The 13756-nt window shown below is 45.5% G+C and overlaps 1 protein-coding gene across 1 annotated transcript in view; it reads right to left on the bottom strand.

The window, feature by feature from the left end:
• Positions 1-13726, bottom strand: part of STK10 (serine/threonine kinase 10) — a 110856-nt gene extending 97130 nt beyond the window's left edge. The window contains exon 1 of the mRNA XM_077327054.1: positions 13141-13726. Coding sequence (XP_077183169.1) covers positions 13141-13296 — 156 coding nt within the window. The 5' untranslated portion in view covers positions 13297-13726. The remainder of the gene's footprint in view (positions 1-13140) is intronic.
• Positions 13727-13756: the final 30 nt, after the last annotated feature.

The following is a 13756-nucleotide window of genomic DNA, read 5'->3' on the forward strand; positions in this document are numbered from 1 at the left end:
AACTCACACTAATGTACTAAAAAGAATGCCAAAGATCACTTTCAGACTAGATTCCAGCCAGCTGTTTACATTAAAGATTGCCTTTGTGATCAAAGAAACTGAAAAAGGTTGATATATGTAAGCCACATTGTCCAGACTTCAGTACACTACAAGCTTCAAAGAACCTCTGATTAGAATGGATTATCCATTCAAAGCAACTAAGTTAAGATGTGCCTAACTAAGGGGCCTGGCCCTGTGTGCAAACCTTGTAATTGTTTGAAATGCATTTTGGAGAGGATCAGCATTGTTTGTTAGATACTGAAAGACAATAAACTATTAAATTCCTTTCCACTAAGTGCCGCACCTGTGACACACTATGCCACTCATTCCAATCAAATGTATCTGTTCAAGCTGAAAAACCAATACTTCCTTTGACTCTCATGCATATCCGCCAGGGAACCAGAAAGTCTGTTATTAAACTCTTAGTTGTTCCTCAGCAAAAACAGCTTTTCACATGCACAACATATTCTGGAGACAGACCTCTATTGTAAAGAGGAGTTAAAAGAAGGATCAGGTTGATACAACTCTTAAGAGTTACTTCTGCTACCCTATTCCAACCAAACCAGTATTATTCAGCTAAGAAAGTGAGACACCCATTAAAATATTTCTACACTGCAATGGCATTCAACAATGAAACCATTTCACCACATGCTCCCCACACCCTTCCCTCTGCCCTTTTAAAAACAAGCATTTCTTTTGTACCCAATTTTCAGAAGTTGTTCCCAGACTGCGAGATGTGGTTTTAGATCACATTTCTCCTTGACACACACTAGCATGGGGAAGGTGACAGAGAAGGATGGGGCTAAAGATACTTATTCTGTCCAGACAAGTAAAATAATTCTGCTGTTTTTAAGTGGGGGGGGAGGGGAATATTGCTGTTCAGAAATTCTGTAAGGAGCCCAGGCTTTAAAAGGGTTACATTTAAGGCCTATTACCTGACTAGGTGTGTCTTCAGAATGTTATTCTCCTGCATTTGAGACAGGTGTATAGGATGGATGTCCCGGATCCTACTTGGGGCAGTTAAAATAAGAAATGCAATAATAGCAAAGACATCTGCTAGACATCATGAAACTAATCTAAAGCTCTCGTATTAATTGGCCCCTTGGCTTAGAGACTCTGTCCAGTTTCAGTCAAGGATGGACTCAGTTACCACTCTCCCAGTATTAAGTGTTCCCTCCAGCCTCTACTAAATTATCTGGGGGGAGGGCCCAATGATGCTGGTGTCTACGGGTCTGCCCTATACTTTTCAGAATGGATCAGGCCTTCCCCGACAAATGGTATTGCTAGGCATGAAAGATTGTCTTTACACATGACAATTTCAATACCTTCAGCACTGCCTCACAAAATTTCCGCACCCTTTCATTTCAGCAATCCTAAATTCAATTTGCAAGTACCACTCCTAATGAGGAGGCAGGACTCTCTCCTAATCTTTATCACCTTCTTAGTCATGGGGCAGGAGGAAACAGGGAACAGAAAGGTAAGGTAACATTTTATTTGCAGTGTAGTTTAGAAAGCTGGGTAGTTAACCGCACATGTACATAATGATTCTTTTTTTTTTTTTGGGGGGGGGGGGTTGTCTTTGCCATAGTAGCAGCAGCAGGAAACCTAGAAGTAAAAGAGCATATCAGGATAACAGTCAAGAGACTTCTTATTGTATCTGTGGGAAATCTTTGGGAAATTTTTGGTTTTTCAAACAAGCCAGCAAGCTGAGAAAAGCCCCTGGAAACAGTTATTTACCATAGAGCCAGGAGATCCTAAGATGGTCTGGCTAACAGGCAAGAGATGTTTGGAGGTGGTTTGCTGTTGCTTGCCCCTGCGTCACTACCCTGGTGTTCCTCAAAGGTCACCCTTCCAAGTGCTAGCCATTGTCAACTCTGCTTAGCTTCTGAAATGTGAGGGGCATAAAGTGCTTTCTAAAAATGTCTCCTAGTGCTTTGCAGCCCACATCTATGCATGTTCACTCAGAAGCCACTGTATTCTTTGGAGATTATGACCAACAAGATGACTTAAGAAATATAAATTTTGAAAGTGTTAGAGCAAAATCAAGGTGAGCATTTGTCCCATAAAGCAGAGGGGGAGATTGAGACTAGGGAATCCATCATTTGTTTAAACCATGGCTAAACTTTAAAACAAACAAAAAAACAAACAAACCAGGCCTTTCTGAACCTACAAAGTACCAAAGAGATTACTTCTAACTGAGAATACTTCTAACATGTGCAAAAAGGATGTAGGAGACTTAGTAGACCATACATTGAACATGAGTCAACATTGTGAAGCAGTGGGTAAAAAGGCAAATGGGGTTTGGGACTGTATCAAAGAGAGTATCATGTCCAGATCATGGGTTATGATGCTACCGCTTTACTCTGCTCTGGTTCGGCCTCACTTGGAGTACTGTGTTCAGTTTTGGGCACCCCAGTTGAAGAGGGATGTAGACAAACTGGAGCGTGTCCAGAGGAGGGCAACAAAGATGATGAGGGGGTTGGAGACCAAGACGTATGAAGAAAGGTTGGGGGAGCTTGGTCTGTTTAGCTTGGAGAGGAGACAACTAAGGGGGGATTTGATAACCATCTTCAAGTATTTAAAAGTGTGCTATGTAGAGGATGGAGCAGAGTTGTTCTCTCTTGCCCCGGAGGGACGAACCAGAACCAATGGGATGAAATTAATTCAAAAGAAATTATGTCTAAACATCAGGAAGAAGTTCCTGACAGTTAGAGCAGTTTCTCAGTGGAAGAGGCTTCCTCGAGAGGTGGTGGGTTCTCCATCTTTGGAAATTTTTAAACAGAGTTTGGACAGCCATCTGACGGAGAGGCTGATTCTGTGAAGGCTTAAGGGGGTGGCAGGTTACAGTGGATGAGCAATAGGGCTGTGAGTGTCCTGCATAGTGCAGGGAGTTGGACTAGATGACCCATGAGGTCTCTTCCAACTCTATTTTTCTATGATTCTATGAATGTTGGTTTCAGCTTACTGTTGGTAATAGAGCAAAGATGTTTGGTTCAAGATATCTGTTTATCAAACAGGATGCTTGAGTCCCCCTAACACAATATGCACACTCTACAATAATGTTGTTTATACATACTGTAAAAAAACTTTCAGAATTCAAACCTGTCTCCATTGCATGTTTTACATAACTTTTCCAGTCAATTATTTGAGAATATTGAATGAATGAGAGTTTAACCTAAGCCTGCGAATTTGGAGGCTTCAGGTTGTAGATTCCCAATTTATAATCTGCTGTAATCATCATTGAGAAGGCAGAGAAGGTTCAATCTACTGGTCATGAAGCAAAACAAATATAAGCAGCCTCAGAAACCATTATGCCACAGCACAGCACCAAGGATACCACCAATACACCGTGGGGGCTAAAGACCTCCAAGCCTGTCACGTCTCTCCCTTAGCGCTCCCATTCAATGACCCAAGATAAAAACAAAGAAGTCCTCAGCCATAACAGGAGTGGTATAACGGCATAATTGAGCCACGGAAGCTCAATGGCAATTCTAAATGCCATATAAGGTTATTTAATTCTACTCACACATGGCAGAACACTGCAATTTTAAAGCTCATTTAGAAAGACACTTGACAGGAAATGTCTCTAATGCAATCTATGGCTTCAGCTCTGAATATGAAAGTGGGCTCACTCATCCTGTTAATTTTTTTGTTTGTTTTAGAGGAAACTGGCTGAAGAAGCTATCACTGAAATCAAACCACACAGAAGGTTCAAATAGTCACAAGTGTCATTAACTCTCACAAGGGCCTTTTCTTTAGAGTTTTTCTTGACCCCAACCACTTCAGCATTACTACAGCTGATTCTGCACTTACTTTGTTTATTCCGTTGTGGATCCTGCTGAATTCAGATCGATTTGAACCAGGATCTTCCTCTATCCCCCCCCCCCCCCACTGAAACAGAAAAGTGTCCTGCATGTGATAAGGAAAGCTCAGAACGGGGGGGGGGGCAAGCGCAGCAGGAGCCTCTTTCTTTCTTTTCTTGAAGGGGGTGGGGGAGAGGATTGGAGACAGCGGAGGAGGGGGAATAAATCCAAGAGGAAAATCTCTGCTGAAGGAAGTTAGGGCTTCCCCTTTAATGGAAGCCTTGCAACCTGGGAACAAGGAAGCCTTTGAACTGATGTCCTGGCCAATCAGGGCTATTCTACACTGTTGGAGGCTTGAGGCAGCAAGTTAGTTCTGGACAAGCAGAAAGCTTCACCTTTATTCATGATGATTTTTCAAATATCATGGAGTGGTTATATCCACTCCAGGATATTGTAGGGGAAAGGTAGGGTCACGCCTCTCAATAGGCAATTCCCAATTACCAGCACATGTCTCCTAGTCCTAATACATTAGGGAGCAGAAGAGCTAGTTCTCTCATTTGCAGGGGCCTGTGAAACATCTTCTGAACTTTGGCGGAGTTGGGGAAAAACTCCTTGTTCCTGTGGTCCAGAGTCACTATCTACAGGGCAGATCCTGGAAACAATGTCTGAGAATCAGAGAGGTAGATCATCTTATTTTTCGACACCTTTGGATAATCACTCTTTTGGATTTTCTGGACTGGACAGATGAGTGACTGCAAGTGGATCCAATCTGCCTTTGACTATTGTCAGTACATCATCCAAAATAAGCCAGAGTAGATGGGCCTTCATTGGTCTTTGGACCTCCACAGCTACCAATCTTACCACCCTCCAGAACATGAATCCTCAAGATGGTGCCTTTAGGCACCATGGAATCTGCCAACATCCCGTGGAAAGAGCCACCATGATTCAGTTTCAACGTGACAGCACATTCTTATTCACATTACACATTAGCAAAACTTCATCAATGCAACAGTTGTAGACTTATTGACTTACTCAACTTCCTGACTTATTCAACCCCACTGGGTGAAAAAACTATAATGTGCCTTATATTAAAATTTTCCTCAGGTGAACCAGAACTGAACCTGTTGATTCATCTCTGCCAATTCAGTCATTAAATTTAACTGACCAGGCTGGAGCAGCTTTAGCTGCAGTTAAACTGGAACCAAACCAACTCATTTAATGGGTTGATTTCCAACAACACCACCATGAAGGAAGACATACACAGGAATGAGGCAGTCACGGAAATGGAACCTTTTGATCAAATATGAGAGAGTGGTGGGTTGTTTTTTTTGGTCTCTGTTTGAACAACAGAACTTTTACTCAAAGAAAAATCATGTTTAAAAGTTCAGAAACAGAGGATGAAAATCAAAACAGAAGAACTTTATGTAGACTGTGATAAGGGGTTGGTAATGAGAAATATTACTGAGAAATTCCATAGTCTGCTATAGCAAAATAAAGAATCCTTTGGCACCTTAAAATACAAACAACTCTATTGTAACATGAGCTTTCACGGTCAGAACCTATTTCCTCAGGTACATAGAATTCCTGGAAAAATAAGATAGCCCTGGCATCATAATCAAAGATAAATAAAAGCAAGAAAGGCTAGCAAAAATATGGCTACTATGACCCAGGATGGGTAATCATAGCATGGTGCATAGGTATTCTTAAGTTGCCTCCCATAGGACATGTCTAGCTGTCTCAGATTTTGAGATGCAGACCTCCCCACTTGCCCTTCCTGAAGCAATCCACAGAGCTCCTTCCAATATTGCTCTCACTCGTCCATAGATATTGTGAGGGGGCATGGCTCACTGGCAGAACATCTACTTGGAACGCAAATGGCCCAAAAGGTTCAATCCCTATCATCTCCAGTTACAAAATCTGGCAGAAGGTCTCTGCCTGAGACCCTGAAGACCTGCTACCAGCCTGAGCAGATAATACCTACAGTGAGGGACCAATTGTCTGATTCAGTACAAGGCAGCATCATGGATAAAAGTGAGAATCTGCAGTGGGAGAGGAAAACTGATGGAAGTCACCGCCCACACCTCCAAATACTTGTGCCATGGTTTGTGTGTTACTGTGCTACAGCAGATACTAGTAGTGAGACTGAGTTGTCCACACAGGATAATAGGACTAGCAAATGGCTGGATATGAGATTATTGTTTGCATAAAGCTACAATGTGTAGGTGCAACCTTAGAAGCAAATTCCATTCAATGAGACATGATTTCAAGTCTATATGCTTAGGGTTGGGCCAGTGTGTCACACTCAGAGAGGCATGTTGCTCCTCCTCACGTAGAAAGGAGGTTGTATAGTTCAGTATTCACTCCTTCCACTTTTTAACATTCTCTTTTTATGGCTAAGTGATTATGAAGAAATTTTTATAGAACAGGAACAAACTGGCTCTGCCAAAGTGCATATAAAAGAGCTCACTCAACTTACAGGGAGAGGATAAAATTTTTGACCCTCTCAACAAACGTTCCCAACAGTGTTATGGTAATGGAACCCCTCCCAAATAATTCCCAGTTCATTGCAACATCCCATCAGCCGTGCAACAGCAGTCACTATTATTATTATTAGATTTATTGCCCACAGCTATCAGCAAAACCATCTTGTACCAAGTTAAAGGTAAAGGTAAAGGTATCCCCTGTGCAAGCACCAGGTCATGTCTGACCCTTGGGGTGACGCCCTCTAGCGTTTTCATGGCAGACTCAATACGGGGTGGTTTGCCAGTGCCTTCCCCAGTCATTACCGTTTACCCCCCAGCAAGCTGGGTACTCATTTCACCGACCTCGGAAGGATGGAAGGCTGAGTCAACCTTGAGCCGGCTGCTGGGATCGAACTCCCAGCCTCATGGGCAGACAGCTTCAGACAGCATGTCGCTGCCTTACCACTCTGCGCCACAAGAGGCTCTTGTACCAAGTTACACAATAGTAAAATCCCACATAAAATACATAAAAATATAATTAATCCCATAAAAAATATGTATCCCGATGGCAAAACAAACCCTATCCTCCCAGTCCCCCCCCCCAGTTCAGATAGCTCCCACCCTTTTGCCTCATGGGAATAATCTATGGGTGATGACAGTTCACTACTAGATGATGATCTAATGTGGAGGGACCCATCTGATCTTCCATGCCCTGACCTCAACCAAAGACCTGGCAGGAGAGCTTCATCTTGCAGGCCCTGCAGAACACAGAGAGCTCCTGCAGGGCCCTCAGATCTCTATGTTTATTTATTTGATTTCTTATATACCACCTTCCCTTTGAGGCTCAGAGCGGTTTTCATGGAACATAGGAAGCAGTACAGTACATTATAAATCAGAATAACATCAAATTTTATTTATTTAATTTTTATACCGCCCTTCCATACCGCTCTGGGCAATTAACATATAGCATTATGGGGTATCTACATAAAACATTGCAACAAATATAACAAGTATTACAATCATAACATGTCGACCAGAACAATATTTAAACAGGAACATTGACACAACTTTGGGTTGGTCAGATTCTTTGGTCATGAGAGGGGATGTCTGGGGAGGTAGTGGGGCTTTTTGGTCTGTTCGGTCTCAAACAAATGCCTGGTGGAGGAGCTCCCTTTTACAGGCCCTGCAAAATTGTGAGAGTTCAGGCAGGGCCCTCATCTCTTCAAGGAACTCGTTTCACCAGGTGGGGGCCAAGACTGAAAAGGCCCTGGCCCTTATTGTGGTCCGACATGCTTCTTCAGGGCCAGGGATCTGCAGACAGTTGGAGGTGGGAGAGTGTAAGGTTCTTTGGGGGATATATAGACAGAGGCGATCTCTCAGATACACTGGGCACAGACCGCATATGGCCTTAAAGGTGATTACCAAAACCTTAAGATTAATCCAGAATTCAACTGGGAGCCAGCTGAGTTGTTGGAGTATAGACTGGATGTGCGATCTCCATGGTGTATTAGTGAGAATCCTGGCCACGGCATTCTGCACCAGCTGTAGTTTCCAGATCAAGGATAAGGGCAAGCCTGCATAGAGTGAGTTACAGAAGTCCAGTCTAGAGGTGACCACTGCATGGATCACCGTGGCTTGGTGTTCTGGAGCCAAGTAGGGCACTAGTAGCTTGGCTTGGCGGTGAAATGCCAGCCTCGCTACCTTTGTAACCTGGGCTTCCATTGTCAGAGAACCATCCAGGATTACACCCAGGGTCCTGGTGGACTGAACCGTTATGAGCTGCAGTCCATCCAGGGTGGGCAGGTGCGCTTCCTCCCATGAACAACAGTAGTAACAGTGGCTGTACAATAATTCATAATTAATATAACACAGCTAGCATAGCAATGTTATATTAACTATAACCCCAAAAGTTGGTCAGTTCAGGATTTAGTTCAGGAATTATCCAATATGCCATTATCCAATATGCCAATGCAACAAGTATAGTGGCATGTAAATAAAGCTTTAAATTTGATACAGCTTGACCACCTTTCTTCTCATCCTGTAGGACTTTAAAACCAATCCTGGGTCTTTTGTAGTTCCAGATAAACTTGTTTAATTCTGATTGCCATTTATATAGCATCTTTTCTTTTCTCTATTACCTTTTCTTAATAAAGGTAATACTTGAAATAGAAAGTTAAGCTTGGGTAGAATGTTCATTTTGACTGTGGCAATATGCGCAGACCAAGAAAGTTTCAGCCTGTCCCATCTTGTCAGATCCTGTTGAATCTTGCCTTCTTCCTCTTCTTAGGTGGCTGTCCTTCCACATTGGGGCCAGGGGAGCTGCCGCCTCATGGTGTGGTTCTACCCTTCTTCACAGCCCTGGACAGCTTCTCTGCCTATCCTTTCTTCCGGGAGATGTTTCAGTTGTGTCCGGAAGCCTTTGGAGGAGCCACTATCACTCCCACGATGGAGGAGCTGAGGACCAGAGCCCCAGAACACTCCTTGGGGACTTCTATTGCCACCATAACCCTTTGGCTCCACTCCAGTCCCACTGGGGGGCTGGGGTTCCTTTCCGGAAAGGCTTTGGAATGTTCTCGCAGCTTCCATCGATGCTATAGCCAAAAGGTATTTAAACCAATTGTAGGAAAAAGGGATCTCTCCTAGACTGGTATGTTAGGCCATAGGAAGGAAATAGAGCTCCCCTAGACTAAGAGCACGGCTCTGCTCCTCCTCCTACCTAGGGCAATCCAAAACTGGGGGGTCACTCAATGGCTACTCAAGAAGAGACTTAGTAAATTTGCATTTGAATTTTCCTTTGCATTTGAATTGCCACACTTGAGCAAGCAGAGGCCTGATCTAACCACCTTTGGATGACTTCGGCCCAGCGGAAGGAGAACTGAAGCCTTTGTGGCGCTTATCTATAGCAACAGCCAAAACACCATATTGATTCTTCTGGGCCTCGGGAAATCTGCCTGGCCTTGACCAGGTCCAGGGTCTTTTCGGCCATGGCCCCAACCTGGCAGAATTAGCTCCTGGGAGAGCTAAGGCCCCTGATAGAGCTGTCAAGGTTCCACAGAGCCTGCAAGATGGAGCTCTTCTGCCAGGCGGTTGATTGAGGCCAGGGAAAGGGTGCCTGGAGTTTCAATCAGGGATCCCGCCCTATGGTTGGTTGCTACAGAAGATCTCACCACATGAGAACTATGGTAGGCAACTGTGGCTGGAGAGGCGGAGCTAAGGGGTTCTTTTGTGTTGTTTCCACCATCTTGCTTGTTGCTGTCATTTTAGTATTAGGTTGTTTGACTGTGGCTGGGGCTGTTTGGTGTAGAGGTTAGGGGCTGTTTGGTGTAGAGGTTAGGGGTGCAGACTTCTAATCTGGCATGCCGGGTTCAATTCTGCACTCCCCCCCCCCTCATGCAGCCAGCTGGGTGACCTTGGGCTCGCCATGGCCCTGATAAAACTATTCAGACCGAGCAGGAATATCAGGGCTCTCTCAGCCTCACCCACCTCACAGGTGTCTGTTGTGGGGAGAGGACAGGGAAGGTGACTGTAAGCCAATTTGAGCCTCCTTCGGGTAGAGAAAAGCGGCATATAAGAACCAACTCTTCTTCTTCTTCTTCTTCTTCTTCTATTGTTGACATTGATTGTTTTTATTGTGAGCTGCCTCAGGCCAGCAGATGCTTTGAGAGGCAGGGTATAAATATATAATAAATAAATACCTCATTTCCCCCTCTTGTACACAATCAAGCAGTTCCTAAATATACAAGTCATTTCAGCAGTGCCAGCTTCCACTGTGCACTGCTCTCACTGAAGTCAAGTATTCGAGTCAGTTTCTTCTCGCACGCCAATTTACAGTTTGGCAACAAGCCATTAACTCTCCTTTCCTGAACCCTAACAAAAACTTAGGATTTTGAAAACAGTGTTTCCTGGAAGTCTTTCCCCAATCAAACAGGATCCTCCCCCACACAAGAAAACTTTATCACCTCTCATTAGTTTCTAATCAGTTACTAGTGAGATCTGAAGAGCTCACTCAGGTTTCTCCAAAGGATTTATTTAAGAATTGATGATCCTCAAGCTGCAGAGGGGTGGTGTCTTTCTGGGGCACAAAGAAATTTGCATGCCCTAAAGAGAAAATGGATTTATCAACATCTTTCAAAAAATTAATAAATACATGTGCCCATTAGCAAGAACTGAATCCGATTAATTGATCTGGTTTACTTATTTTACTTATTAAAACATTTATTGGCTGCTTTTCTGCCTTACAGGAACTCAAGGCAGCTTGCTATGCAAATAATATAGTAAAGCACATAAAAGCCACGATAAAAATAAATAATGTAAAACTGCAGGTAGGCAGAACTAACCAAATACTGTTTTCAGCAGTCTTCTCAAGACTGAGATGATGGGGTCAGGTGCCTGTACCTTGAGGATATCTTAATCATTAGCGCCTTTAATATTCTGAAAAGGCACTAAGGGCAGAGTGCTGTCTGGGACACGTCTGGTGTCCAGACACTGCTTTGGCAGCACAGGCCGATCCGGGCGCATCCAGCAAACCTGGGTGCACTCAGATTGGGCCAGTCCATGGATCGCCTGCCCCTAGGAACTGCTGCATTGCCCTGCAGAGCCCACTGGTCCATCACTTGCCCCGCCACCTTCGTTGGCCACGATAAGGGCTGGCAAAGGGAGGACACTCCACACCTCCCAAGGCCTGCTTCCCCACATGCCCACCACCTCCCACCCACCCCCCTGCTAGTATCTGCTGCATTCCCAGATGCAGTGGGCTTTTTTACTAGTTGTTCCATAACAAAGGAACTGCCACTGAAAAGGCCCTTTCTAGTATACCCACCAGAGGAGCTTCTTTGGCCAGTGGGACAGTCAAGATGTCCTCTCCCTTTGATCTTAGTTCCTGGGAAGGAATGCATGGGAGAAGACGTCCTTCAAATAACCCAGCCCCAAGCAATGTAGGGCTTTAAAGGTAAAAAATAATACCTTACAATGGGCTCAGGAACAGACTGGAAGCTGGTGTAATTGCTGTCGGATGGGGTCACACAATCCAGGTAAACTGCCCTGACTAACAGTTAAATTGTTGCATTCTGCACCAGCTGCATCCCCAGAACACTCTTCAAGAGTGGCCCCAGGTAGAGCACCTTGCATTAATACAGTCTAGATGTAACTATTAACACAGGGACCATTGTGGCTAGATCAGATTGAGCCAGGAATGGGTACAGCTGGTGCATCAGCTGAAGGCAGATTAAAGCAGCCACCTGATTATCTAAGACAACCACTGTGTTGAGCAGCTCTCAAAGGGACTGTAACACCATCCAAAACAGGGGAGATCTTAAGGCCCTGGTCTGCCTTTCTATTAACAAAGAGCAGTTGTGAAGGTCCTTATGGGACAGACCACTGTAAAAGACTGCACTGCAATCTTAAGAAAAAGAAATGAGGAACTTTTATATACATGCACAATTCCACAAACACAGAATCACCCAACACTCCTCCCAAGGAACATATGACCTAAATGGGATACAAAGGACTGGCAACAGGCTTGGCACCAAAGAAAGAAATCTCACAAAAAATATACTCTATTCTTTATCTGGATCTCTTTTTCTATCACAGGTGTCACCTTTCATTCTCTTTAGAAACAGGATAGGACCCCTTTCGACTCCACCCTCTTCCCATGACTTTTCAGTCATTTCCAGTAATTTGGGGGAGGAAAGCAGGATATCATTGGTTTGTCAATCAGTAAATAAACTTTTAGAGCCTCTTGTGGCGCAGAGTGGTAAGGCAGCCATCTGAAAGCTTTGCCCATAAGGCTGGGAGTTCAATCCCAGCAGCCGGCTCAAGGTTGACTCAGCCTTCCATCCTTCCGAGGTCGGTAAAATGAGTACCCAGCTTGCTGGGGGGTAAACGGTAATGACTGGGGAAGGCACTGGCAAACCACCCCGTATTGAGTCTGCCATGAAAACGCTAGAGGGCGTCACCCCAAGGGTCAGACATGACTCGGTGCTTGCACAGGGGATACCTTTACCTTTAAATAAACTTTCAGAACCAATGTGCTTGAAGCCATAGAGCAAATCTGTAACAGTTCATACAAAAGAGAATGCATAGGTCTACCACTGCACATTATACACATCCCCATATCCATCTGTCTAAAAGAACACAATGACTGTGAAATCCAGGTTTTTTTTTCAGGGACAGATTTCTATTCCCTTCAGACATGGCCTCCTAAGAGTGTGCTATATCAAGGTCCCAGGAGACTCCATCCCAACTACAAGTCCATTGCCAGGTCATGGCCTCTTTATGTCCTTTCAGGAAACAAAACAGAATAGTCATTTATTCAGGAAGAAGACAGGGTGGAATTGTGTGCTGGGAAGTCGGTACTGGCCCAGGGGAATTAAGCTTGGCCTGAGTATGCATAGAAATTCAACATTTACAAAGGTGCCAATCCACCCTCACATAAATTAATGCTCAGGACACAAGGATTTTTAAATAAACCCCTTCTTAGTATAAGATGTTCCTGGAATAGGTTCCCTGCCTGACTCCCTCCAGGGCCAATGGGTAAGGCTGTTCCCATTTCAGGAAGCCACACAAAGACATGTTTGGGGGTACCCCCCCACACACAACAACAACGGGGGATGTGACTCTCACCTCTGCCGAAGAAAAACCAGGGTTATTCTTACGTTTGCGAATGACCAGGCAAGAGGACAGCCCTCCTTAAGGACCCCTTCAGAAGTACGGGCGGCTCCCGCCCTCCTCCTGCCACTTGGCAGCCGCGTCTCCTCACAGCTACGCGGCTTGTCTCCCCAGGCATGGCACCCGAACCGTGACCGTGACCGCGTCCGTCCCCCCCCCCCCCGGCCCACCTTGTATACTTTGCCGAAGGCTCCATCGCCCAGTTCCCCGACGATCTCCCACACTTCATTGGGATCCAGGTCCCGGCGAACGTGCTCGTATTCCTTGGATTTCCGCTTCTCAAAGGTAGAAAGGCGCAAGATGCGTCGGAAATTGGCAAAGGCCATGGCACTGCCCTAGGCGAGGCGCTTGGCACTCTCCGACCACACACCGGACAAGCGAGACAAGCCGGGCCCGACGGGTCCTCTCTGGGGAGGGGGACGCCACAGGCAGGAGCCGCCCGGCCGAGGGAAATGCAGAAGAGCCCACTTAGTCCGGTCAAGTCCTCCAGAAAAGAGCAGCGGCAGGGCTGAAGAAGAAGACGACTCTTCGGAAAGCGAAACGATCGGCGGGCCGGGCCAGCGACTGGCTCTGACGGAGAAGGGCTCCTCCCGGCCAGAGCGCGCCTGCCCGGCTTTCTCGCTCACCGGCGTTGTACTTTGCCCGGGAAAACCTCGCCGCGGCTACTCAGCCCGCGCACATGGCCCCTGCAACGCCGCTTCACCTGCTACGACTCTGGCTCAACCCGCTGCCGGCCCCCGCCCGAAGGCCCCGAGCGCCGCTCGCCTTGGCCCGCCCCCTCCTTAC

This window comes from Paroedura picta, chromosome 3, assembly GCF_049243985.1.
Source record: "Paroedura picta isolate Pp20150507F chromosome 3, Ppicta_v3.0, whole genome shotgun sequence".
Taxonomy (NCBI): Eukaryota; Metazoa; Chordata; class Lepidosauria; order Squamata; family Gekkonidae; genus Paroedura; species Paroedura picta.